The sequence below is a fragment of the Mercenaria mercenaria genome, chromosome 17 (genome assembly GCF_021730395.1).
Source record: "Mercenaria mercenaria strain notata chromosome 17, MADL_Memer_1, whole genome shotgun sequence".
Taxonomy (NCBI): domain Eukaryota; kingdom Metazoa; phylum Mollusca; class Bivalvia; order Venerida; family Veneridae; genus Mercenaria; species Mercenaria mercenaria.
The window spans coordinates 14664962-14692531 of NC_069377.1; the positions used below are offsets into that span (position 1 = coordinate 14664962).

A 27570-nucleotide genomic window follows, 5' to 3' on the forward strand; every position below is an offset into this window, starting at 1 on the left:
TATTTTTCATTGATTTATTAAAATCTAAACAAATTCTACTGCAGACAAACGTATCATGATGACAGATCGAGTTTGGAATGCTTTAGAATCGAAAATTTTGACCTATGGTACTGGTAGTTATAATCCTGAAATTCTGCTGAGCTGTCCCAACTTGCAAAGACTCATATGTGCAAGTGTCATCAACAATATATATTAAATTAGTGATGTCAAAGTTTTTTTTACCATTTTGGGGTCAAAAGTTAAATTTTCAGATACTGCTAAATATGGGCTCAACATAAATGAATTTTTTCCGCCAGTAACACTTTCTCAGCAGTTTTCTTTTGCACTTGTGTATACATATTAATTGAATAACATTCCCAAATCTAATTAAATTAGTCTGGCGAAAAATGCTCTATTTTAAGCAGTACCAAACAAATATAGTAGTTGATCAAAGCAAATCGTTAACAATGTCTATGGAATATGCCATAAATTTCAGTGCAAGTAGAAGTTATAGGCTATGCTAAATGATAAGCCTAAAGAAATGAGCCGCACCATGAGAAAACCAACATAGTTCATTTGCATCCAGCATGGAACCAGACCAGCCTGCGCATCTGCGCAGTCTGGTCAAGATCCATGCTGTTCGTTTTAAAAGCCTATTGCAATTAGAGAAACTGTAAGCGAACAGCATGGATCCTGCACTGGTCTGGATCCATGCTGGTTGCAAATGCACTATGTTGGTTTTCTCATGGTGCGGCTCATATTACCGATATAAAAGCTTAGTCACTATGACGGCAAGATCGGACACTTCCTCAATTATAATCAATGAATCCAATTCTCTGTCACCATAATGCAAAATCATGCCTTCAATTTCATTAATACTCACTAACACCAGCAAGAAATCACTGAACACACTTTAAGGAAATAAGTTCTAACAAGCACAAAAAAAAGACTACATACTATCATGTGACAAGTCTGTGTAAAAGTCTTATCATATGAAGATAAAATTAACGATTACCTAAAATTCATACAAAAAACTAAAGTATGAGACCTTTAAAATCTATTCAATTTGGTTCTTTTTTTAAAATGATATAGTTTCCTATAATTATACAGTAACCTGAAATTATTTAGAAATTGAACTTTTTGTCAGAAACGTATTTATAACAAAAATTACGTGTACTAACAATGACTGATGAATATGTACAAATATCATTTTGTGACTGACACAAATCCAAACATCATACCCTTCTAAAATCTACGTGTTAAGTTATTTAAACAAATTCACAGACAAAACATTTCATTTTTTTGCAAATTTTGAGACAGTAAGCCTCGTACATTTTCATTCATGCATTTATACACAATCGTCTCATCCATTTTCAGAGCTGTGGTGAGAAAATAATATTTTCAGATCTGAAGTAAGAAAATAATACATTACTGTGAAATCATTAATATTCCCAGGGGCCTATTTTCGTGGGTTTTGTGACAGCATCAATAGACGTAGTTAAATCCTGCTGAATAATCAAATTTTCTATTTATCTTATCCAGACAGAATTTGAATTCTACAAATAGTCAGTTTTGTCAGAATTTAATGCCCCTGAAATCACTTGATTTCACAGTATACACAATTTAAAAAAAAGAACAATACGAAATATGTAAATAATAAACAACCACATCTTTCTGGCTTTCAGGACTGAGTGTTACATTGATGATAACGTGTTGATTCTTTGAGCATTTAAGTTACAACAGGATAAAATTCAAGACTACTGCCTAGCCAACAATTAAGCACCTGTAATATTGTAGACAAAAGGATTAATAAATTACCTCCCTTAGCACTGATATATTATCAGATGGAAGTCATGAAAGGGGGTTGTAGGTGTGGGTGTGGGTGTGTGGGGAGGGTATATCATTTTAAAACGCGTTAATTTCATACCAGGTATTATCAAAAATCCTCATCTATTTTGTTTCCCTCTAACAAACCATTGTTCTTCATACAAAACTGGTAAAAAATAAAACTTTTTCCCTTCGTATCAAATTTGCTAAGTAAACTGCTGACTTCTTTTGCTGAGTCATAAATCATCCTTTAATCATATGTAAAATTAAACAGAGATGTGAATTCCTCTCACTCTGCAGTGCATTAAAAAAGGCAGTTAGCACTATCTGATGATATATGACCAGTGCAACAGGAAATGAGACTAAGAATAATATATTACTGCAAAAGGCTTATTCTCTCAAAAAGTGAGCGCAAATATAAAAAAAAATAAATCAAGGAAATTGAAATCTGACAATGTTTTGCAACAAAAACAAGTAAACAACTTTAAGACAAGTGCAATAAACATTATACATTCAAAGATTTACTTACTGTAAATTTCCTGGATTTTGTTACGTATTTTGTCTATTTCACTGGGGCATTTTGTTACGTATTTTGTCCATTTTACAGGGGCATGAAGTGCTTGATTTCATATTTATAGGTACATTTAATGACAATTTTATTTTTTCATGCACATTTTATTTTGTCTGTAAAATTAAGATGTGAAGATTTCAAAACTCCAGTAAATTTGGTCTCCAACAATGATTTCACCACAACTGAGATAATTAATATAATAATTGAGCCATGCCATGAGAAAACCAACATAGTGGGTTTGCGACCAGCATGGATCCAGACCAGCCTGCGCATTTGCGCAGTCTGGTCAGGATCCATGCTGTTCGCTAAGAGTTTCTCCAATTCCAATAGGCTTTGAAAGCGAACAGCATGGATCCTGGCCAGACTGCGCGGATGCGCAGGCTGGTCTGGATCCGAGCTGGTCGCAAACCCACTATGTTGGTTTTCCCATGACACGGCCATTATATCACGCAGTATCCAACAAATGCAGTTAACTATACAGATGTGTAATTTCAATAAACATTGTACAAAAGATTTTATCTGCAGATGTAAAATATCAGTATTTTTTTCACAATATTGCTTTGAAACTGTGGCATACTAAATATGTATGTCAACAGCATTGCACTCAAATGGTAAAAACTGTTATTCAAATACAGTCGTATTTAAACTCCATTGCACTAAATTTTTCTCCATTTAATCAACACATTTGCACCATTCTGTTTTAAGATTTTAAACATTTGAAATAAGCTTGTATTAACAAACGTAAAATCGACTATTGGTATGAAAGTAATAGGTAATATTTGCTTGTTTCAGTGTAACAGCAAATATCTTTCACCAAGTAAACATCAGATGAAATATTTTCACCAGATCTGTAATAATCTGAACAATTTAAGTCTTGAGTCCATTGGTAAAAGTTATTTCTATCTTTCATTCAAACATGATTTTTTTTTTTTTTATGGACTGATTACACCAAACAGGAAGTGACTACTCAGTGTTATGTGTGAAGTAGTCCAAAATGTAGTTCCATGCTGCTGATGAAATCCGATCCAATGAGTCATATGAGGATGTGGCAGTTATATTTTTGACTTAGATTTATTGCTTTTTGTACTGAGAAAAGATCTAGACCATTTTCATTGTGAATTTCCAGGCTTTAGTTTTATTCATTGAGAAAATGTCTAGTACATAAGCGTAATTGCTAAACGGCTATTTTCATTGGAGCATTTTCAGAGGGTGATGTTTTTCAGAATGTTTAGTTAAACATTTAAATTTTGTGTAGTGTTTGGCAAACTTGTATCTGTTGAAGCACTTTCATATAAATGTGCATAAGATGCTGATATATATTACAAAAGCCAAACACTTGGTTAAGCCAGATGATATTTCTTATGATTTTTTCCCCCACTTTTTTCAAGGACTTGCTTTGTAAAAATATTCGCTTGAAAACTGAAGTGCAGACATTATATGGGTCTTATCAGTGAACATTTAAACTTACTTGGAGTCATGCTACTAAAGAGAAATGAAATAAAACAGTAAAAACAAAAATAAAAAAATGTCAAAATTTAAAATCAGTCTTAAAACATGAGTCTTACAGCAAAATATCAAAAACAACATAATATGTATGAACAAAAACAACACAGATCTAAGAATTATAATGTATTAGTACCCCTAAATATTTACATGTATATGTATCATCAGTCAAAACAAGTGTAAAACTAGATATAAAACATGCCATGTTAATTTAAAGCCAAAAGTAACAAAGTATAGTCATACACTTAATTGATAAAATAAATCAAACATTTTTCCCATATAATGTGCATCTTCAATGCTGCCATGTTTCTTTAACTTTTAGCCTGCTGGCAGCAAGTGATTCTGCCTTTGCGACCTGTGCAGACCAAGATTTCCATGCAGGCTGATCATGGTCTGCCCTGTTCGCTATTCAGTCAGTAAATTTTCAGTGAACACCCTTTGAGTAATAAATGGCATTGCCCAAACTGAATGATGGACCAGTCCATTTTACAAAATTAGCAGGGTAAAGGTTAAATTACTTACCATATATTTTAGATTTTCACAAAGGCTTTATTTAGCAATCTCATAGTTATCATCCTGCGTGTTAAGAATTCCCAAAATGAAACTGTTTTGCGTTAAAGATAAGATACAAGCATCAAAATTCACAAAAACTCTTGAATTCATGAGCTGCATTATTCATAAATATTAGTAAAATTAACCCTTACCCCGCTAAATTTCTATAACGAATTTGTCCATCTTTCAGTTTGGACAGTACCATCAACTGTTTAAAGGGGTGCTTACCAAAAACATACTGAATCAAGAACAGTGTAGAACATGACTGCATGGATGTGCAGGCTGATCATGATCTACACTGGTCGCAAAGGCAGAATAAATGGTGTCCAGCATGATACGGGTTAAAACCACTAAGAAGAATTACACAATCCATAGTAATGAGGTATGTGATTAGAGGAAACAAAAATACAGAAATGAAATGTGCGTCACAGTTTTAGTTTTCAACAGCTTGAAAATACAATGGATGTGTGCTGAACTACATGTGGAGACCTTTAAACACTTTAAATCTGTATACTGTGACATCATTAAATTTATTTGGGAACTAATGTTTGTCGATTTTGTGGTTTCACCAAGTCACGAAATTAAACCTCAAAAAATAATCAAAATTTCTATTCATTAATTGTCGAATTTGATACAGGTCTACAAATTCATATCCAAAAGAAATGTCAGCCATTTTGACCCAAATCATGATATTTGATGATTTCACAGAAAACTTAGGTTTAACATTATTGTTGTCATGCATCGATTAGTAGTATGTAGCCTGGGAATCCAGTCTGACAATTTCTAACATTTTATTTACCTGCAAATTGACAGCCTGGGGAAACCTGTTTTCCGTCCGCAGCGCCACCTATATATCACCCGAAATATGCTGGTGTTTGATAAAGAACGATAACTTCTGAAAGCAATAATCCATGGCTAAAAATAGAAACGGAATTCTCACAGAAAAGACAGATCGGAATCGTGTACTTCCGAAGGTTCCGAACTAGAGAAAAATTCCAATTTGTACTTCCCATAGTTTTTCCAGCAAGTTGTAACAACTTTAAAATATGTAAGTTTAAACTTAAATTTGCGTCATAGCTGTCAAGATGTTATATTAATGCAGACCTAGTAATCTATGAAAATTGCTGAATTTTCGGCATCGTTGCCTCATTTTCGTTTCAAACAAGCGCAAACATGATCACATGTTAATTAGGCTAATTATAGAAAATCGATAATCAGTAGTGACATGGAAACTCCTTCAGATTTCCCCAGGCGTTGATAATATCAGAAACTCGACGAATGCCAATTAACACTAATTAGCGCAAATTAAGTGGCATCTTTAATGCATAAATATTAGGTATGATTTCTTCTGACAACGCACAAATATTATCAACGGCGTCCCAGGCTATGTAGTATGTATCATGTAAATCAAAAAACAAGATCACAGGAGATGATCAAAATATAAGTTTTGTGCAAATTTAGCCGATTATACTTTTTTTTACTCATTACTGGTTCAAAAATAATATGCTACACACAATACAAAATCCTATGAGTAAGTAGCAGTGTCAAGTCTTATTGTCCATGTGGACTTGTATTAAAAATTGAGCATCAACATCACAATAATCATGTAAACTAAGTCGTGTAATATCTTAGGTGTGACAATAAAAAGTTAAATGTGATTTAAAAGCTGTGCAATACACAAAAATGTATCTTAGTGCTGACAGCTGAGTAGACAGAACACTACAAACAAGAGTTGTTAGACAACAGCTAGGCTAAACTATTCAAAAGCCTCATCACTAAAGGAAGTTAAAATAATGAAAATATAATCAAGTACAAAATGGGCAATGATTTTGAGTCATAGAACTTTCCCCTCCCATGAGGCTTAATGAGATCAGAGACTAATATTGACAGGAAGAAAAATGGGGCACAACTTTGTAAAAAGCAAAACATAAGTTATTTATGTCAGATTACCATAGTAAGCAAGTCTGTGAAGTTTTGACCCATTTCAATTAGTGGATACAGACACACAAGCTTACAAATTTCTTAAAAAAATTACCAAATTGAAAAAAGGGAACAAATTTTCAAAACAGAGTAATGGAACCTGTGCAATGATTTTCAAATCATCACAGTGTACAGGTGTATAAAGTTTCACTCCATTCCCACAAGTGGTTACTGAGCCCGCCCGCTTAGCTCAGTAGGTAGAGCGTTGGTCTACGGATCGCGGGGTCGTGAGTTCGATCCTCGGGCGGGGCGTATGTTCTCCGTGACTATTTGATAAACGACATTGTGTCTGAAATCATTAGTCCTCCACCTCTGATTCATGCGGGGAAGTTGGCAGTTACTTGCGGAGAACAGGTTTGTACTGGTACAGAATCCAGGAACCTGGTTAGGTTAACTGCCCGCCGTTACATGACTGAAATACTGTTGAAAAACGGCGTTAAACCCAAAACAAACAAAACAAACAAACAAACAAGTGGTTACTGAGATATTAGCTTACATACAATACTAAACCAAATCAGGATGCAGAAGCGGTTGACAACGAGTCAGTGAGTGCAATAGTTCCACCAATTTCTCGAATAGTCGAGCTAAAAAGTCATGTGACAACTATGCTGAGAAGGCAGTATTGGCTGTGATCAATCTAGATGATGTATGTCTATGTATGTTTATACGCTGAGATCAATAGTAGTCTGAGATGTATGGACGGACATCCATTAAACCCTCCCACGATGGTCTGCATAGACAGCGAACTCTGCCAGAGTTTGGACTTCTGTGACCACCTCTGTAAAATAAGATAATATTCATAAAAAATTGTTATGATAACTATTTTGACTCATGTGACAACCTCTGTAAAATAACATGATAACATTTGTACAAAGTATCATGTCACTTCCTTGACTGTTCAGCAATTTGATATTAGTGTCTTATTACACAAAATCAGAAATAAATACAGTTTTTGCATTTTTCTCTTCAATTTTAACTTAAGCCCAGGAAAATTAAGAGCTCAGCTAATAGACATTCAGTGGGACAAACTATGGACTGACGATTTACAAAGATGTTTTAAAAGGTTAATTCCAACAGTGATCTATTTGCTTAAAATGGAACTTCTTCCCCGATACATTCACAGCACTTAAAGAATACGCGAGATAAATTATTTTAAATGATAAGTCTTTTCTTTCTTTCTTTTAACTGCAAGATTAATTTGATTTTCATTATAATGTCACAACCACAAGTAGCGTCTTTTGTCAACTACCTAATTCAATCATTAAAGTGCCTATGGCAATACATTATATCACAGATAATTAATTCAATAAATGATCAAATATTTATCACCCCTATAGATATAGTAATAATCATCTTATTTGTTATTTATGGCCATCATTTAAATGTATGTCTTTCCTATAATAACAGACATTGATAAACACATAAATTATGAACTAAGCTATGTAGGTATTACCAAACAAAATTTTAAAAATTGTATTATGCACATCTGCAATAAGTAACTATCATTCCCACTGTCTGGTTCAGATTTTTAGTAACAACTTTTTCTAAATTTCCAAGATGAATCTGAGGACATATAGGAACTTTTTAAGATTTCTTGATAATTTTTGAATTCATAGTAAAAAATATGATTCATATTTGCTATCATACATTTCTGCCATTTTGGACACCATATAAATATTGTTCTAAACTTTCAATTCTATCTTTAAATATTTACAAGTTTGTTACAAAATTCCACGTATTTTTTTTTTGTAAAATTTCAAAAAAAAAAAAATTATTTAACAAGGGGAAAAATATATATTAATATCCCATAAAATACACATTTTCAGGATACCTCAAACATTCAAAATTATCAAACTACCAGCAATGGAAGCATTCAGAATAACATAAAATTTATATCCGAATCTTGCAAAATAAAGCTGCAAATTCACACAAACCCTGTTAGTGTGTTACAGATTTGGTGGATCAGACAGTTAATTGATAAGTCTGATATTTGTCAAAGGGATCTTTTTGTACCACTATTTTGACAGATTCCAAGAATCATATCAGACATTCTGTTGCCCAGAGATCAATATCACAATCTAATTACTGGTTTTTCAAAGTATGCCAATTAGACAACAGTTCCTATAAACTTCTTTTATCTTATCAATCAGGAAACATAATAAAAGGTCAGACATATAATGCTTTCATATCGTGTACGTATCATTTACATAATTAAGGAAATAAGCAATAAAATAAAACCCAAAACATGCTTCTGATAAGAAATCTGTAATCATGATATATAAAATATGGCATAAGTTGTTCCGGGAGAATCTTTCTATCATACGTACTGGATTACCTCCCTTAACAATGGCTCTGTGGGACAAATAGGGAAACTACCTCATATATATTTATACAATTATAAAACAGAAATCTTCCTGTCAATTACTGAATTAAATACTGTTCTATTAGCAAACACAATATACACCTGGTGGGCAGCCATGTTTCTGGTAACATGGAATAAACTTGGTATAGGGTCACTGAAGAAACATTTCTGTGAAAATATTTCATAATTGGACAAGCAGTTTCTGAAAAGAAGTCAGACTTTTAAAGCATCTACTTCTTACATGTAGGGAAAAGTGCCCATGCCCTGTGGTTTTTGTGGCAATACAAATAATTAAAAATTCAATTAATTTGCAAGGAATTAAGCCTGACAAAATATGAAAATCTACTGAACAATGCTGGCCTACCGAGGAAACTGGGTATGTATTCTCACTTACTGATTAAGATACTTGTATTCATTCTTGAGGTAACTTTGACCATGACCTTTGATGTACAGCTGACTTAAAACAATAGGCTTCATCAACTGACCACAAGCACTTATCTTACAATGTTAAGAAGCCATAGGCCTAAAAGTGTTTCAGATACTGATTTGCCACCTTTTTCAGTTTTAAGTCACAGTGACCTGACCACTTCAATCAATAGCGATCATCTAGTGACAACAAGCAACCATCACATGAAGTTTGACTGTCATAGTACCAAGTATTATCCAGTTATTGAATGAAAAGCATTTTCAACCTTACGGCTAATGTGACCTTTGACCTACTGACCCAAGTAGGGTATGACAAGGCTAAGTGTTCCTTTGTTTCTGACAAGAAACTGTTTTTAGGGACTTGAGGTCACTGTGAGTTTGACCTTTGACCTACTGACTCCTAAAACAATTGGGGTCATCTACTAACCAATGGCAAACAAACTACGAAGTATAATGACAAAACCAAATGATATACAAACAAACGGACTGACTGACATGACCAAAAGCAAGGGTATGGGGTCAGATGTGAATGGCTTTTGACAAAGAAAATTCTAGAATTGTCTAAATGGTAAAACAATATAATGCCTTTCACATACATAATTACTGTTTTGTCCAACCCAATCTATAAGGAAATTACTGAAGGCCAATACAAAATTATTTCAATTATCTAAAATTGATGAAACACATATTCATGATAAGAAAGACACTTCATGTGAGTGTTAATGTCCCGCTACAGCAGACTTTACCTGTCAAGAAAAGGCCATACATACCATTCAAAGATCATTTCCTACTTAAATCATTATGGAACAATTTATGTTATTTCTTTAACCTTGTTTTTGTAAACAAATTACCCAATAAATAACATTATTGACTTCAAATTTGGATTGATTTAGCCCCCCAAAATTAACATAACATTGTGTAATGTCTTTTCAATAAAAACATGCCAAAATATTTGATGACATTGAAACTTGTGATATGTATCTTGATGAATGAAACAGGAAAATCTATTTATACCATGTTCATGACTAAGATGACATTTAAATAATTGGTTAAACATGATCACCTGCCAAAGGTACAGGAAAACAAGGCCTCCCTGCCTGATTTTCCCCTTTCAATTCTTAGTATGTCAAACTATGTTGAAATTTTTCCAATCTAACAACTATTCTGGTCTCTTTATCTGCTGTTGTGACAATGGAAACCTACTCCGTTTTTTATTAAGACAAATGATTTCAGACTTAATGTCTGCGGAGGAATAATTACTTCAGACAGAATATCTGCAGTGTAAACATCACGAAGAACATAATAACTATGCCACAAGCAGCTACTGAACTAACACCCCTTTGATTCATAGTCCTATGCCCTAAAAACTAGTCTTAACCAGACAGGATGAAAATGCCAAAGCATCCTTGAAATTCTCCAAAAATATAACAACTTACACACACTGTGGATCACAATATGACATGGAGTACTGTTGAGGATCAGGTGCTCCCTCCCCCTCCATTGCTGCTACCATATTACAGGCTGCCTCATACTCGGCATCTGTCTGTGGGTTCAGTGGCAACGTGGCTGTACTGTATACTCCTTCATTCAGATCCATCAACATGTTGTTCTAAAATAAGTTACAGTACAAACAAGTGAATGAAGTATTGCCATGCAATACAAAGTCCCCTACTGGAAGGCACCTAATTTTTTCTACTGCAGTATAACATAATGAACTGATATCTGTCAATGATGTATAAACAATATTGTACTACATATACAATATGTTATAACATTATAACAACACACTTGGATTAAAATGTGCATATATAAAAACCCACAGTTGTTTTCATATTGAATTTTTTTGGCTGATTATAAAAATGTTATCATGTAAGTTATTTATAGTAACAACAAAGGGAAATTAATCTTAAAAAAAAAAAAAAAAAAAAAAAAAATAATAATAATAATATAAGTCCACAAGAAACTCTTTACCAGGTAGAGATAGGTCAAAATACACCTAACAATTGGATGTAACATGCATGCTGTACCACAGAAAAGTGGTCTCGATTTTTCTCTACTGCCAGTAATAAAAAAGTTACAATAAAATCTATTATAGTAACAACAAAGGGATGTAATTCTAAAAACAAGGGTGCCTCATGGTGGTGAACATTTGGTCCAAGTTACATCAAAATCCCTCCATGCATGAAGAAGAAATGTTCCATACAAAGTCATTCTTGAATTTGACCTTTGACTTCTAAATATGACCTTGACCTTAGACCTAGGGACCTGGTTCTTGCGCATGACATGTTGTCTCATCCAGGGGAATATTTGTGCCAACTGATATCTAAATCCTGCTTTGCATGACAAAGTTATAGACCGGACAGGAAAAAAATCCTCTTGACCTTTGATCTCAAAGTGTGACCTTGACCTTTAAGCTAGGGTACTGGGTGTTGCGCATGACATGTCGTCTCATCATGGGAAACATTTGTGCCAAGTAATATTAAAATCCCTTCATGGATGGCAGAGTTATGGACGGGACAGGAAAAAAACTCTGTTGACCTTTGACCCCCAATTGTGACCTTGACCTTTGAGCTAGGGGTCCGGAATTTGCGCATGACACGTCGTCTCATCATGGGGAACACTTGTGCTAAGTAATATTAAAATCCCTTAATGAATGTCAGAGTTATGGACCGGACACGAAACAGACCCTGTTCATGCTATGTTAACATTTGACTGCTAAGTGTGACCTTGACCTTTGAGCTAGGGGTCTGAAAGTTGTGCATGACATATCGTCTTATTATGAGGTACATTTGTGCCAAGTAATATTAAAATCCCTTCATAGATGGGAGAGTTATGGACCGGACAGGAAAAAAACCTTGTTGACCTTTGACCTCCAATTGTGACCTTGACCTTTAAGCTAGGGATCCAGGTTTTGCGCATGACACGTCGTCTCCTCATGGGGAACATTTGTGCCAAGTAATATTAAAATCTCTTCATGGATGGGAGAGTTATGGACCGGACAGGAAAAAAGCCCTGTTGACCTTTGACCTCCAATTGTGACCTTGACCTTTGAGCTAGGGGTCCGGGATTTGCGCACGACACATCATCTCATCATGGGGAACATTTGTGCCAAGTAATACTAAAATCCCTTCAAGGATGGGAGAGTTGTGGACCGGACAGGAAAAAAGCCCTGTTGACCTTTGACCTCCTATTGTGGCCTTGACCTTTGAGCTAGGGTTCTGGGTTTTGCGCATGACACGTCGTCTCATCATGGGGAACATTTGTGCCAAGTAATATTAAAATCCCTTCATGGATGACAGAGTTATGGACCGGACACGAAATTGCGGACGGACGGAATGACGGAATGACAGAATGACGGAATGACGGAAAGACGGAATGACGGAAAAGAGCATTCCTATAGTCCCCAAAACTGGTTTTCAACCAGTAGGGGACTAATAACATAAAATATAGACTAGCCACTAGACCGAAAATAAATATATTCCTACATTTTTCCCCTTTTTTTTGATGAATTCAATTTCATAGAGACAAAAGCCAGTCTATTTTAGAGATTTTCACAGAGGAATGATGTTGAAATTGATATTGGACATAGGATATGGACTGGCTCAGTTCACTACATTTAATCATAAAAATGTAAAAAAATATATCATAGTCTAGGAGCTAGTCTACATAAAATACTGAAAGAAGGTTCTTCAGATCGTGTAATTACATACTAATAATTTATTACTTTTGATTAATATTTTTGGACCTACCTGATATACCTTCATCCTTAACATGAAGTTACCAATACAAAACATACGACCCAAACCAACACAAAAGATATTGGTGCAGACCATTACAAAATGTATTGGACAAAACATAAATGATCTACAACTTCAATGGGATATTTTTTTTGTTGTCAAAAAAAAAACATTTACAGAATTGGTTTAATTCTTTTCAAATCATTTTTTTTTGTTAACAGCAGGCAGAAATTCATATCACATGCCAACTATATGACAATTAATTATACAGCAGATAAAAGTTCTAGTAGGATTCAGGAGTCAAAAATTTTAATCAGTTTCCATTAATATGACAATAATGCTGTTATAAAAGTTCAAAAACATAAAACAACAGGAACAAGCCATTTGTCATGTAATAAACAATAAGCTTGTTTATAATCCAAGTTAGGTACAGAATATATTTTCATTTTTAACCGACAGGTCGTCAGTTTATGTGGCTTATCTTGCAAGAATTACATCATGAACATCCGCAACTTTGATTAATGTAGCTGCATGCTGTCTAAATAGTATTTATGTTCATATCCTTTTAGCATAACTTTGTATAACAGGAAATGAATGACTTTGCACTTTTTATAACATATTTTCTTTGAGTAAACAATTTATAAATATATTATGCTTCTTTGCCTTGTCATATTCAAAATCATTAAAATTATATAAATATTATGGAAACACATGAGAATTACATGTAGTTGTTTTTACTTACTTTTACAATGAAAATCGAAAAGGGTTTGTAACGCTTTACTCAAGGTAAACTGTCTTAATTATAAATAAATCTATAAATAACGATCATTAAATACATAATCTTCCATAGCAGTATTATTGGTGATAACAGCTGAAAAATTTTCATAGCCATGGCTGCCTAGGTTCTAGAAACCAAAACTCATATTCTAATATTCACGATATGACCAAACTTTAATTTTAGATCATTGTCAGCCTAAATCTGGAGGTCAGTGCCTTTAATGGCTCTTTTCTAATAATGAGGGAGGGCACTTTTTTCCTGTTTTAATAACACAGACAATGTTTGCAATGGCTTCAGCTGCAATCCTTTTTTTAATCTCAAAATAATTTGTAACCCCTAGCTTAAGTTTCATTTTATTCTTTACCTCGAGTTATTAAGCTGAACAAATTTATGTTTTTTTTAAAAGTGACCTGACCTTGACCCCGACTAATCCAAAACATTCTTACTGATATTTATGAATCAATATAATGTACCAAGTATTTTTCATTCCCCCCTCTTATCCTACTCTGAGATACTGAGCAGAGACCTGACAGATCCAACATGCAACCTTTACCATGGTCTCACTATAAGCTACCTATAGGTTAAGTTTCAGTTCAATATATCAAACTTATTCAAAGTTATTGAGAAGACACAGTTTTTGCTACCTTTAGTAAAAGTGACCTTGACCTGCATGATGATCTCATATGTAATGTCAGCCTTGATACATTTGCACTGATATATAAGCTTGCTATAGACAAACTTTTTTGATTCACTTTACCTTTACTTGAGTGACTGGACAGAATGCTTTTCAAATTTTAGTATTCCCAGCCTTAGTCTTAATGTAAGCTACCTATTGATTCAAGTTTCACTTGGATATCTCAATCCAAACTAAAGTTTGTGAGTGAGACATACTGACTTTCATGCCCTAATCTGCACAACAGTTTCCTTGTCTGGAAAATCACGCTTGCGGTTTAAAGATTTGAGGTTTTCTCCGCCCCCTACCTGGCAAACTGCGCAGGTGCAATAACATTTAAATAACAAATAATTCTTATGTATTTTTTCCTAAGGTAAACCTATGATAAAAGAGATATTATTTAGTATGTGCAAGCATGCAGGTGTTGATATTTTTTCCATATTTAATCACTTGTTTGAAATATCTAATCTTTCCATAATGTTCCCAATTTGGTAAACATCATTTAGGGGTTAAAGGCCTCTTACGTCAACATTTGATCAATTTTTAAGATCAAACTGAAGTTCATCTAAATATTATGTATGAGGAACTTTACAAATGAAACATGGTAAATGTTAATATAGAAATTTCTTTATTCTTTATTATGAAGAACATGGAGACCCTCAAAGAAGATACTCAAACATTCAAAGGCAATCAATCATAGCTTGTAAGGTGCAGCTGACTAATTTTGAAGGGGAACTGGGTCTGCAGAGGATAAAAATTTCCATTTATCCGCTCGTATTGACAAGTAGAAATGGACTGAAGATGTGTTGAATTTTCTGTTACGTCATCCTGCAGGAGGAGTGCATTTTTTCTCGTAGAGTCAGTAAAACAATAAATGTACCAATTAATCAGACCATCCTGGCTGAAATAATCATGCAACGCTGCTGTAATATCATTGCTTATTGACAGTTTTTAACCAATTCCATATGTATCACACATACAAAATGAAACAGGAAGTGTGTGGGTGTGTGTTCAAATTTAACATCTTTTTCAACAATTTTTAGTCATATAAATGGTGGTGTCTACTTGTAACAGTGAGCACAATGCCCAACTTTCTAGTGCTGCCTCACTGGAATATCACATTGTAGACGGGTGACATGATACCCCACCCAGTCACATTATACCGACACTGGGCTGACCAGTCCTAGTACTACATTCTTAATGCTAAGCGCCAAGCAAGGAAGCTACTAGTACCATTTTTTACGTCTCTGGTATGATGCGGCCAGGGATCTAACCCACAACCTCTCGCACTCAAAGCGGGCGCTCTACCACTAGGCTACCGAGGCGGTCGAAACAGGAAGTGAGTCAGTACTTGTAAGTGCTCTTGTGTTGCTATGACGCATATGGCAAAAAATGAACTTTGCATCAGTTTCACTTCGATATTTGAAGTATTCGATACACTGTACATGCATGTCTCTTCTGAAAAATACCCCGTCATACATCTGAAACTTGAAGGACAAGTGAACTCTGTTGCAGGGTGAGGAATAGTTGTCAGTCACTAGTCTTGCAGGATAAGCTGTCTCTGAAAAAACATCTTGTCCCCTGTTCCATCTCAGCGAAAAAGAAAACTGTCTCACAAAACTTAAAGAAACTGGACCGGAAAGAGGGGTTAAGGCTGTCCTACACTTTTGTATCTGAAATTTGTTAGTAATTACATGAATATTACCCGACTGTGTACCTGAGACATGATATTGTTGTTCAATTCTTGTCCATCTTCTGTCTGCACTATAGTATTATTGTTCATGTGGTCTCCAGTCGCGTCCGGAAGTGGAGGCACTCTGTTGTTCATTGTGACCTATAAATTATGCAAAAACATATTAAGAGCTACAGTACGGCAAGACTTTGAAATCCTATCACAACCTTCTTAGTAAGTTAAAAAGGGGCATAATTTTGATAAAAGGTAAGGTAAGGTAGAGTTAAGGGCCAACCACATGTTTCTGAGTAACATTTTTACATGCAAAAAAATCAACAAAGTTGCATGTTAAAAAGTGGCATAATTTTGAAACGGCATAGAGCCAGAATTAATATGAACCTGCCTATGTGGTCATCTCATAATGCCAAGACTAATATGAAGACTGCAAGCTTTAAGTCCAGTAGCTTCTGAGAAAACTGCTTACAAAATTTATATATCAAATTGTTTGTGAAGTGAACGTGGGTGAAAGGATGACAATAACAGCTCTACTCACATGTATGAAAAAATGTTCATTAAAGGCAAGCTGAAAATAAGCACGTAAATATTTAATAATAAAATGTTTTCATCACGTTCACAATTTCATTCATTTTACAGCATGACCTCACATGCATAAATGTATCAGTTACATACGCAATAAATACAAAAACATCCGCGCAGTCTGGTCAGGATTCATGCTGTTCGCTAACGGTTTCTGTAATTGCAATAGGCTTTGAAAGCGAACAGCATGGATCCTGACCAGACTGAGCGGATGTGCAGACTGGTCTGGATCCATGCTGGTCGCAAACCCACTATGTTCGTTTTCTCATGGCACAGCTCATATATGTCTGGTGTGCTTTCTGACTATAATGGCAAATCTAGTGCATTATAACACTAGGTGTGCTACTGTGGCCAAAAGGCATATCCCTGCCCTTTAGTGGCCTTTTTCTTTTATACAGTGTTACAATGTATATGACACCGACTTCAGAATGCAATGAGACAGGAACCAAAAGTATGCCTATAACATTGTATTGAAAATATTACATTAATTACAGGATTTAAATGGTATTTGTGTAATTTAAAGTAAATTTGTAACAGTTATCTATAGTAAGGTACAGTCAAACTTCGTTGGGTCAAACTTGGATAATTCGAACACCACCCTTTGCTCGAACTCCTCAGATCCTGCCAAAAAATCCCTATTTTTATATTGTTTTGGTCGCTCGATCTACCAACATCTCACATTTTGCCAGTCCAGTCAAGCTCGAGCAAATGAAGTTCCACTGTATGTAATAAATGGTATATTTTAGCTCATAAAAATTCAGCTTAAATTCCAGCTTGCTTTGAGTAACAGCCAACAGCTTACTTAAAACACAGGTAAGCCAAGACAAATTCACTGATGATCCATTTTAACCCATTTCATAAATAAATATTTTTTTACTGTTAAACCTTTACAACTTGGAAACAAAGACACTGCCTTTCAAAGACTTTCTTACAGTCTTTATGTTAAGACCAACTAAAATGGACTAAGTCAAGCCATTTTCATAATAAGAATCTGTTAATGTTGTGTTTAATATATATATGTCTTAAAGATGCAGATATTGTACTGTTTCATCGGCTTCCAGCTTCAAAAGAGTCAAAATCTCCGGGTTTTTTTGTTTGATTTTAATATGACACAATTAGCCAAACAGTGTCTTTCAATGCTGGTGAAAGATCCCTGGCATTTTTTTTATGTATGGTTGCTACATGTACTGAACTACCAGTCTACCACAAGCCAGCTGATTCCTCAGTGTGCAAGCCCGCCCGCTTAGCTCAGTAGGTAAGAGCGTTGGTCTACGGATCGCGGGGTCGTGAGTTCGATCCTCGGGCGAGGCGTATGTTCTCCGTGACGATTTGATAAACGACATTATGTCTGAAATCATTAGTCACCAACCTCTGATAATTCATGTGGGGAAGTTGGCAGTTACTTGCGGAGAACAGGTTTGTACTGGTACAGAATCCAGGAACACTGATTAGGTTAACTGCCAGCCATTACATGACTGAAATACTGTTGAAAAATGGCGTTAAACCCAAAACAAACAAACAAATCCTCACAGTGCACTGAGAAGGGCTCAGAAGTAAAGGGCAAGAGATGCCAGTCAGTGACTTAAACCTGTCAAAACCAACCACGGAGGTCACTGAATGATTTACAATACCAATGGTATTGTCTTATATCTAAAAACCTTGTTACAAGATCTAGGCATAACTTAAACTCTCTATAAGGTAATTTAATTTCCAATTTACTGTAATACCTGTAAATGATGTTGAGCCAGATCCTGAATACTTGTGTTTGAATGCATAGCCGCTTGATGATGATGATGAGTATGTGACACTGCACTACACTGTGAGTGTGACATGTATGGGTATGAGATCTGTGACTGGACTGTTTGTGACTGATGTACCTCAGAGTCTGTGTTCCCTGTGATATCCATACTATCTGTCATGCCCTCCTCCTCCTCCATGCTTTGTCTCGCTTCTGTACATCTTCGCTTTGTCTCTACTTCCTCCTTGTAATAGATATGCATACATTATTCATATTTGACAACTGAGCCTATCTTTGTTTACAAAAATAAAATAATTTGACGCCTCTGTTGGCATGTTGAAAATTTTCAAACAAACATCAATTTTATTCGCTTGATCAAACATGTATAAACATAAACTTCCTAACAATTACAAATGAGTTTACTACCCTTGGGGTTAAAATCAAGCTGTCCCCCACCCCCCTCTCCCCACCCCGATATTCAATTTCTTGTCATAAATTTTGTAACCTTCTTGATTCATTTTCTTTGTATTTTTTACTTTAAAAGTTAAAATGCATGATCCAAAATTACAAAGTTAGAAGTTACAATCTGGTATTAAATGTTGAACCAGACTCTTTCTCTGGAATAGCTCCAGTCTGCCACGGCACCTTCATCCAAAATTAAAATATTATGCTGCACAAGCCTTTATATTTATGCCATTAAACTGTGACCACTTTAAAGCAATAACTGTTTGTCATACACTTGGCAGTCTTAGTGAAATTGCTGATCTGCATAAAATTTGTTTGTCACTGCAGGCGGTCTGGCAATTTTTGAGAAGCCTTATTTAGTAATCTCCTCATGAAAACCTAGATTTAAAGTTCCTTTGGAACTTTAGATTTTGTTAAGTGCTTTTGTAACAAGTACATAAATGTTTTGTTTCTAATTTTTCTAAATTAAATACATGTTTAGTTTACAAATAAGTGTCAGGAAAAATAAAACTAAGAGTCCCTGGAAGCACTGATGACATCAAATACAGACAATGCTGCAATGTAGTTGTGTGCTGATTAATCACAGCGTCACTGAATTATAAATGGGTCATGACGTAACTGTGCATGAAATTCATAACTGATGGACTTTGACATCCTTTAAATGCCAAAAAAAGTTACTTTAAGTGTGCAAGTAAAATAATTCTAATTAGACAGAATTATGCCAATGGTTAATTCCTAAGCTTTGTGTTAAAATTACCAAAATTACTGGAATTATGTTATTGTTCAAAATTGAAAAAAATATCTTTTTTATCATCTTAAAAACTGCTAAAACTAATGGATATGATTTTCATCCTGATTAATCAATAATCAGGCATTTTTCATACTGATTAATCCATGCAGAAATTTTGTCTGATTTCTAAACACTACATGTACATACAAGTGTCTGTTAATCAAGAACATGATCCTATCTTTTTTATTTTCTGAATTTTCTAAGTATATTCTCAAGTTTTGAAAAAATCAGGGTTTATTGAAAACCTACCTCTTAGAAAATTTTGATCCAAACATGCAGAAAATTTAATTTTTGTGTAAATGAAATTCGAAATGTTTCGATACAAGATAACTGTTTTCAGTTTTTGCTGTTGTTTGATCATATTATCATTATTTAATACAAACAGAACTATGCAAAGCTCTTTCGCCTACCGATACCCACAATTTTAACCTAGTTTTATGCAAGTAAAAATAAATACTTTAAAATGAAGCCATTTTCAACTGATAAATAACATTCATGCATACCACAACATCCTGGCTGGATTCCTCGGCACAGTTTTTTCTCTTTGTACCATACACTTGAAATATTGGCTGCTGTTCATTGAACGGCCAGTTGTAATTTGTGGCTGGCATTTTCTAGGGAGTGAAATGTCAAAATATCTAGTAGGACTTGACTGTGTTCTTTTGTGCTTCCTCAATTCACTAAAATTTAAAAATAAACACTGAAATGCAAATGATGAAATAAATCAAGCACAACAAGTCAGATATTTGAAAAACTACCGATAGCTGCTACAATCCACTGAAATCTGAAGGATACCATTCCTGTTTGAAACAATTTCTTTTATTTTATATGTTTTGTTTTAACATGACTGCAATGAAAGCTTCAAACTACTTCGAAATTTCCTATAAAACTAGAGCTATCACTAAAGGTGATGAACGTATCCCCCGCACTCACTGACACAGTACATTGCAATTTGACGCACACAAGATGCATAATTATGTGGAGTGGACTGTCTGTACTGTAGTGTAGTTACAAGAAACGAAGTCCCATAACTTTTTTTTTCTGAAAGAACATAACATGCACCATGCACAACCAGGGCTGGTATTGATCAATTGTGTGAAGTTTCGTTAAACTGTGTCAAGGTATGAGGAGAGTTGTTGCGCACAGAATTGCATATGCAGACTCTGTGTATTTATAGTATAGTAACAAAAAAAGTCGTGTAACTCTGCAAAAAAAAAAATCTGAAAGAACCTAACGTGCACCAGGCACAACTGCTTTTGTTACTGATCACTTGTATGAAGTTTCATTAAATTGTGTCTAGGGGATGAGGAGAGTTGGTGCGTACAAGATTGTGTCTACAGACAGACAACCTGAAACCAGTATACTTCATTGTTCAGAGGGTACAAAAACAATGCTTGTGTCATATGAGAAAGAGTGCTTGTGATCTCAGTCAGTCAGTGAGACACATTTTGCAAGAAATTTCAATTGTGTATCACTCTAGGTAGTCCCGGAGTCTAGAGGTCCGGTTACAGGACCAGGGATCAAATTTAACTTTTATTCCCCACTAGCAATTTATTTGCTAGTGCCCTTTTTTCCACTAGCAAAATGGTGTGTGGGTTCCACAAGCATTTATTTAAAGGCTGTTTACGTGCTAAATTTATTAAGTTGTTGTTTGGTTTCATATAAAAGTTCACAATTCAGACAGGCCATGACTTTCTGGTTTCGGAAGTAGGATATGAACCAAAGTACTCAATGATTCTTTGGACTTTTGGCTGGACTTGGATGTTTTTGGTTCCTTCAGGTTACTGCCCGTAGTGTAGTGTTGCTAACAGTTTCAGTCTCCGCGGGCCTTTTTTGCACAAAGAAACTTGTTATTTTCCTCTCCATTTTCCCAATACCAAAACGAAAACAAGAGGGCCATTGACCCTAAAGCGCACACCTGTGTACAAGGCTTCACGTGTGTTTGTATAAGTACAGAGTTAGGTTTCTTCTATGTTAGCCAATATTATATACATGTCACACACACTGTTGAACCTAGGGCAATAATTTGAACAATAATGGTAGACATTACAAATCTGATATCACACACCAAATATCAAGACTCTAGCTATTATTGATTCAGAGAAGAAAAGTGACCACACCCCCTGGCAGCCGTGTTCTTTGACAAATCGGAATAATTTGAACAATCTTGGTAGTGGGTCACACAAGAACCATTTGTGCAAAATTATTTTAAAATCGGGCCAGCAGTTTCACACAAGAAGATTTTTAAAGTTTCCACTATATACATATAGGGAAAAGTGACCACGCCCTCTGACGGCCATGTTTTTTGACAAATCAAAATAATTTGAACAATCTTGGTAGAGAGTCACACAAGGACCATTTGTGTAAAATTATTCTAAAATTGGGCCAGCAGTTTCACACAAGAAGATTTTTAAAGTTTTCACTATATACATATAGGGAAAAGTGACCATGCCCTCCGATGGCCATGTTTTTTGACGAATCAAAATAATCTGAACAAACTTGGTAGAGGGTCACGCAAGGACCATTTGTGTAAAATTATTCTAAAATCGGGCAAGCAGTTTCATACAAGAAGATTTTTAAAGTTTCCACAATATACATACTACTGTTTGCAGATCAAATTGCCCTTTCGCCTTTTCCTAAATCGATAGACTTGTACCTTTACGTCACAAAAGCAGCGATGCTGAAGCTATTTTTGGATCTCGTCTATACAGGTAACTCCGCCTTTCCGATACGAGTAAAAAATACTGAATGAACTTGTTTGCATTGGCTGTATGACCGAGAAATGATGATTTAGATACTGTTCGAACGGGTGTTTAACCGGAATGTAACAGATGTACTAGATCTAATCTTCATTTAAAATTTAGATGTAAAATTTAAATGAATCTTGCCACAATGCACACTTTACATTTAGGTAGCGTGGATGTGAAAAAAGACACTACATTACAGGCCATTTTCTGCCTACATTACAGGCCATTTTCTGCCTAAATTTCAGTACCTTTTGCTGCAGACTTTTCTTTTAAATAATGTATGTCGTGTTTAGTTTTCACAATAATTATAAAACGTGACTGACTCGAGCTGTTGGATCCACTCATCATTGATTGAAGGGCATAAGTTTGATTCCCAGAACCGACCATGCCTCTTTAGTTGAAAAAAGTCGGCAATTTCTTACAGAATATGTGAATCTTAGTCTAACTAATTCGGAGCGATCCTAGGAAACAGATAAATTCAAATAAAACTTACATGTATCAAAAGGTAGTCCAAATAGTTGTACTCAAGAGTTGAATATCGTTATACTAGTATTTTTTGACTGGTTGATATCCACTTTAGGTAGACAACGCAAAATTTCAAAATGTAAAATCGGTCTACCCGAGGTCTCATTATTTAGACTAATCAAAAGTGGGATTCAGTTCCTCATTAATTTATGTTAAAGTTATCATAATTCCCCTTGACACGATTAATGAATGGTTACACATAAAGTGCAAGCGATAAAACCAATAACTTTACATGACGGTGTGTTGTTATTTAACCTCAGTTATTTTGGTCCTTTTAGAGTGACCGTCACAAATATATTAAAACAAACTAAACGTCGAATTATTTTGACTTATGTGAGCCTATAAATGGTTCTTTCCATGAACGAAGACAAGGCTTATCAACTGCCTGTATGTGAATAACTGAAATAGTGTTTAAACGACTTCAAATAAATAGTAGATAAATTCACATGTATGTAAACCCACTTAAAAGATAAAATAAAAAAGAACTGGATCTATAATGGAGTTAGATTTGCGATAGTTAAGCTACGGAAGACTCTGCAAAAGTTTGAATATCAAATAAATCAGTTTTTATGGATATGACAATTAGATCTACAAGTGTTACGTAGCTTGAAGGTTCAATGATACCTTTCTGTAAAACCTTGTATACCTTGCGTAGTTGGAAATTTCGTCGATAATAATTGTTATAACAAACAAAAAACGCTGTTTTCATTTGAACGTAACTGAAACATTCTATATATATTCTACTTTTAAAACATATCCATTATCACCTCATTGCACTTTACAATGTATGCAAGTATGGCAATACTTCAAAGATAGAGTCAGAGCGCGCGCTTTGTGTGACGTCAAGATCATTAAAGAAAAAAAAACTTTCACGACAAGGTGAATGAATAGGCGGGGTTAACCTGTCAGGATTACTCCATAAATAGCTTCAGCTTCACAGTTTTTGTGACGTAAACGTGCAACTCTATCGATTTGATAAAAGTTGAAGGGGCAATTTGATCTGCAAACAGTAGTATATGTAGGGAAAAGTGACCACGCCCTCTATCGGCCATGTTTTTTGACAAATCAGCATAATTTGAACAATCTTGGTGGACTGTAAGACATAAGGACCATTTGTTTGAAATTATTTCAAAATCGGACCATCGGTTTAGGAGATGCCTTTTGAAGTTTTTTCTATTTTTAGCTCTGGCAGCCCCAATGTGTAATCAAGCGGAACCGTTTGAACACTTTGGTAGAGGACCACCCAAGGAACATCATGGCCAAGTTTCATCAAAATCCGTTCAGTGGTTTTGGAGATGTTGTTTAAACACAAATGTTGATGACGGACAACTTGACGCACGCACGCGCACACGGACGATGGACACAGCGTAATCACAATACCTCACCATTAGCACTTTGTGCTCAGGTGAGCTAAAAAATATCGTCTAGACACTTACTTAGAGATCCAATAATTACATTTGTATTTAAAGCGACAAGCTTCTACAAGTGGTCATGTGATTATCGGTAAATTAACTACCCCAAATGAGTTTTAAAGAGCAAAGGACAGTTTGACTGATATAAATACACAGAATCGCAACTGGAGATAATCTCGCGTTGGCATGTATCACTGCATTATCTTAGTGAAGCGTTTGCTGACTTGATCACTCGTGATCAAATCAAAAGTAACTTATTAAAGCATTACACTGGCGGTACGGCCGGCAGGTAATAAACCGAATCGGGTCCAATTTTTAAACGACAACTGTTGATTTTTCAGACTTCCAATCATAAATTCATTCCTTCCCCATGTAGAAAATACTAATTAAACATTAAAAAACACCATTCTTATTATAAACATATGATCTGACTGAAAGTTTTTCACAACACAAATTTTTATCCTTCTGCCGTACGTCTGTTTCATACACCGGTAAAACAAGATCACATTCAGTTCTCAAGTGATGTGGCGAGATTTGCTCTATATGCCTTTCAAGTTGCCGATATATTCATTTTTATAGCTCTTTGGTTTTATGAAGTGAATAGGGGTCCAGTAATCAATATACTTGTACTGTTATGTACTGTGTTACCAGTGTATATATATGATAATTGCTTGGGTGAGTAGAATAGCTAGTCAAAATAATTCGACGTTCAGATTGTTTTATATTTGTGATGGGCAATCTAACATGAAAACTTTGAAGGACCAAAATAATGGAAGTTAAATCACAGTACACAGTGATGTAAAGTTATTGGTTTTATATGGCGTGTTAACACACGGTAAACCTTGATCATATACAGTACATACAAAGGTTTAAATCATTAGAAAATTCATAATTTTGGATATTATTGATAATTTTTACATAGATTAATGAGGAATTGAATACCCTTTTGATAAATATAACAGCATGCCCATTCACGCACTGCAGTACGTGAATCACCCAGAAAATATCAAATGCACGCATAATCACTTGTTGGGGGTACATGCACGCAGAGATTCAGAACTCCTACGCTAAACTGCCGAATCCCTGTTTATTTCATTGCGCACTTGCCGATTGTTTGGTACGGTCTAAAACACAGATCCGGTCCAGGGACATGATAATTTCTTTCCATTGATCACCGAATTCCCAGCATAATTGTCAGCCACATAGAGGGGTTTGGTAAGTGTTTTAGTCAGACGTCACATGGGTCTTGTGCAAAAAAAGTATCGATATGTTCAAATGCAGAAAAGCATTTTAGCTTTTACGAACTCAGTAACGTAAAATATCAAATCCAATATTGGTCTACCAAAGGTCTCATTATTCAGACTACCCCACTCACAAGAGTTCTGCATGAAAAAGAACATGTATACACAAATTGCAATATTTCAGATCTGCCATGTAGTGCACCCCAAAATTTTGAAGTGTACCCCTATTTTGCAAAGGCTGGGTGTATATGTACCCTTAACTTTAAAAATGGTTGGGCATGCTGTATAAGTTTTATTTTAATTTATGGCCAATTCGTGAAATAATTGGCATTTAAACCTATAGCATGTAAAGCATCAGCAGCGATGAAAATTTCATCAGAAATTGCTTCAACTATTTTTGTCTTTCAAGTGTTTGACGCAAGTGGGGATATTGCCCAAATGAAAAAATATCTCAATATTTCCTAGGATCGCGTCAAATTAGTTGGACTAGTAGAATAGCTCGACTTTTCTTCGAACAGTAGAGCTAAAAATGTGAGTAGGAAATCATGGCATTCGAATATTTTTGCTATCATGTTAAAAAATCATAGAATTTGCTCAAAATTTGTACTTTTGCTAAAACGTATGCTGGTTACCAGATGGTTGGACACTTCCTTCGACTTCGTTGCAACAACAGTATGTGAATATGTATGAGACTGTGTGTGTGTGTGTGTGTTCGGGTTTAACGTTTTTCTCAACAATTTTTGAGTCATATGAACAACGGTGTCTACTTGTAGCAGTGAACACAATGCCAAACTTTAAAGTGCTGCCTCACCGGAATATCACGCCGTAGACATGTGACATGATACCCCACTCAGTCACATTATACTGACACTGGGCTGATCAGTCCAAGTACTGTCCTCTTAATGCTAAGCGCCAAACGAGCAAGCTACTAGTACCATTTTTTACGTCTTTGGTATGACGCGGCCAGGAATCGAACCTACGACCTCCCACACTCGAAGCGGACGCTCTACCACTAGGCTACCGAGGCGATTATGTATGAGTCTGATTTTTCTCTTCGTTTAACCTGTAACAGTTATAGCCATTGGATAAGGCTGTGACTTTAGGAAGCAATAATATTAATCTCTTGCATTCTTCGCTTCCCTGCGCCTGACCAGGCACGACCGGGGGCCGGTGCATAAAGTTGAAAAGCACCCGTCAGACCACAAATTATTCAATGCCAATGGAAGAAAATTGATGTGAAACTTAAACAAAATTAGAAGTAATCAATCATTTTAGTGTTTCAACAGATGACAAGTATATTGTATTTACCTTAGACTGCGACAAACCACAAACTTTCGAATTTTCTCTTTTGTTTGGAAACAAAAGGTATATTTGATTAGTTATTTGAAAGTTTTGACAAAATTCAGAACAACAAGTTTTAATCGAATAAAACACTGCGCCATAGGTCAGAGACCTGTGTGTTTCACTCTTCAAAAAGGTACCAAATTTGGGGTCCCCCAAATTTGTGTGGTTTTATCTAAGAAACTGTGAGGTATGCTCAAAAATATTCTACTTCGAAGAATTCAAGACTGCTAAAATCCAAGTAAGGAAACATAGTTGCAAGAGTTATCTACTCATGGAACTCAAACTCATTAGATTAGATCTATCTTCTTTTTATGCAATAATTGCTAAGTGATAAGTTTATATTACTGGATACTTAAACATTGTATACTCTGATATGTATAAGAGAGATTCACATTTTATTTTTAAGTGACCCGCTATTGGCAGTGATTCTCTATTGGCGAGTTGACTGTACCCATTAGATATTGTTTAGATCAGCTATAATACTATATGATATTTTTTAAAAAAATAGGTCTATGCGTATGGACAAAAATAATAACTGACAAAGAGGGTCACCGACAACCTGGACCACAGTAAAATCGGAACAGAAACAGATCACCCGAATCATCATTTAGGGGAACCTCTCTATCCCTTATCTAGATCAATATATAGAGC

The 27570-nt window shown here is 35.1% G+C and overlaps 1 protein-coding gene across 4 annotated transcripts; it reads right to left on the reverse strand.

Moving 5' to 3' along the window:
* On the reverse strand, window positions 1-26997 carry LOC123535563 (uncharacterized). 4 transcript variants are annotated; one of them, XM_053529116.1, is made up of 6 exons: window positions 26884-26997; window positions 20154-20330; window positions 18535-18639; window positions 16106-16222; window positions 10637-10809; window positions 1-7190 (listed from the first exon to the last, which is right to left on the reverse strand). In XM_053529116.1, the coding sequence occupies exons 2-6, from the start codon at window positions 20259-20261 to the stop codon at window positions 7088-7090; spliced, it is 606 nt and encodes a 201-aa protein (XP_053385091.1). In that variant the 5' UTR covers window positions 20262-20330; window positions 26884-26997; the 3' UTR covers window positions 1-7087. The 4 variants fall into 4 exon arrangements, with proteins under 4 accessions (XP_053385091.1, XP_053385089.1, XP_053385088.1 ...); XM_053529114.1 differs by having other exon boundaries at window positions 16094-16222; XM_053529113.1 differs by having other exon boundaries at window positions 18385-18639.
* Between the last annotated feature and the right edge of the window lie 573 nt (window positions 26998-27570).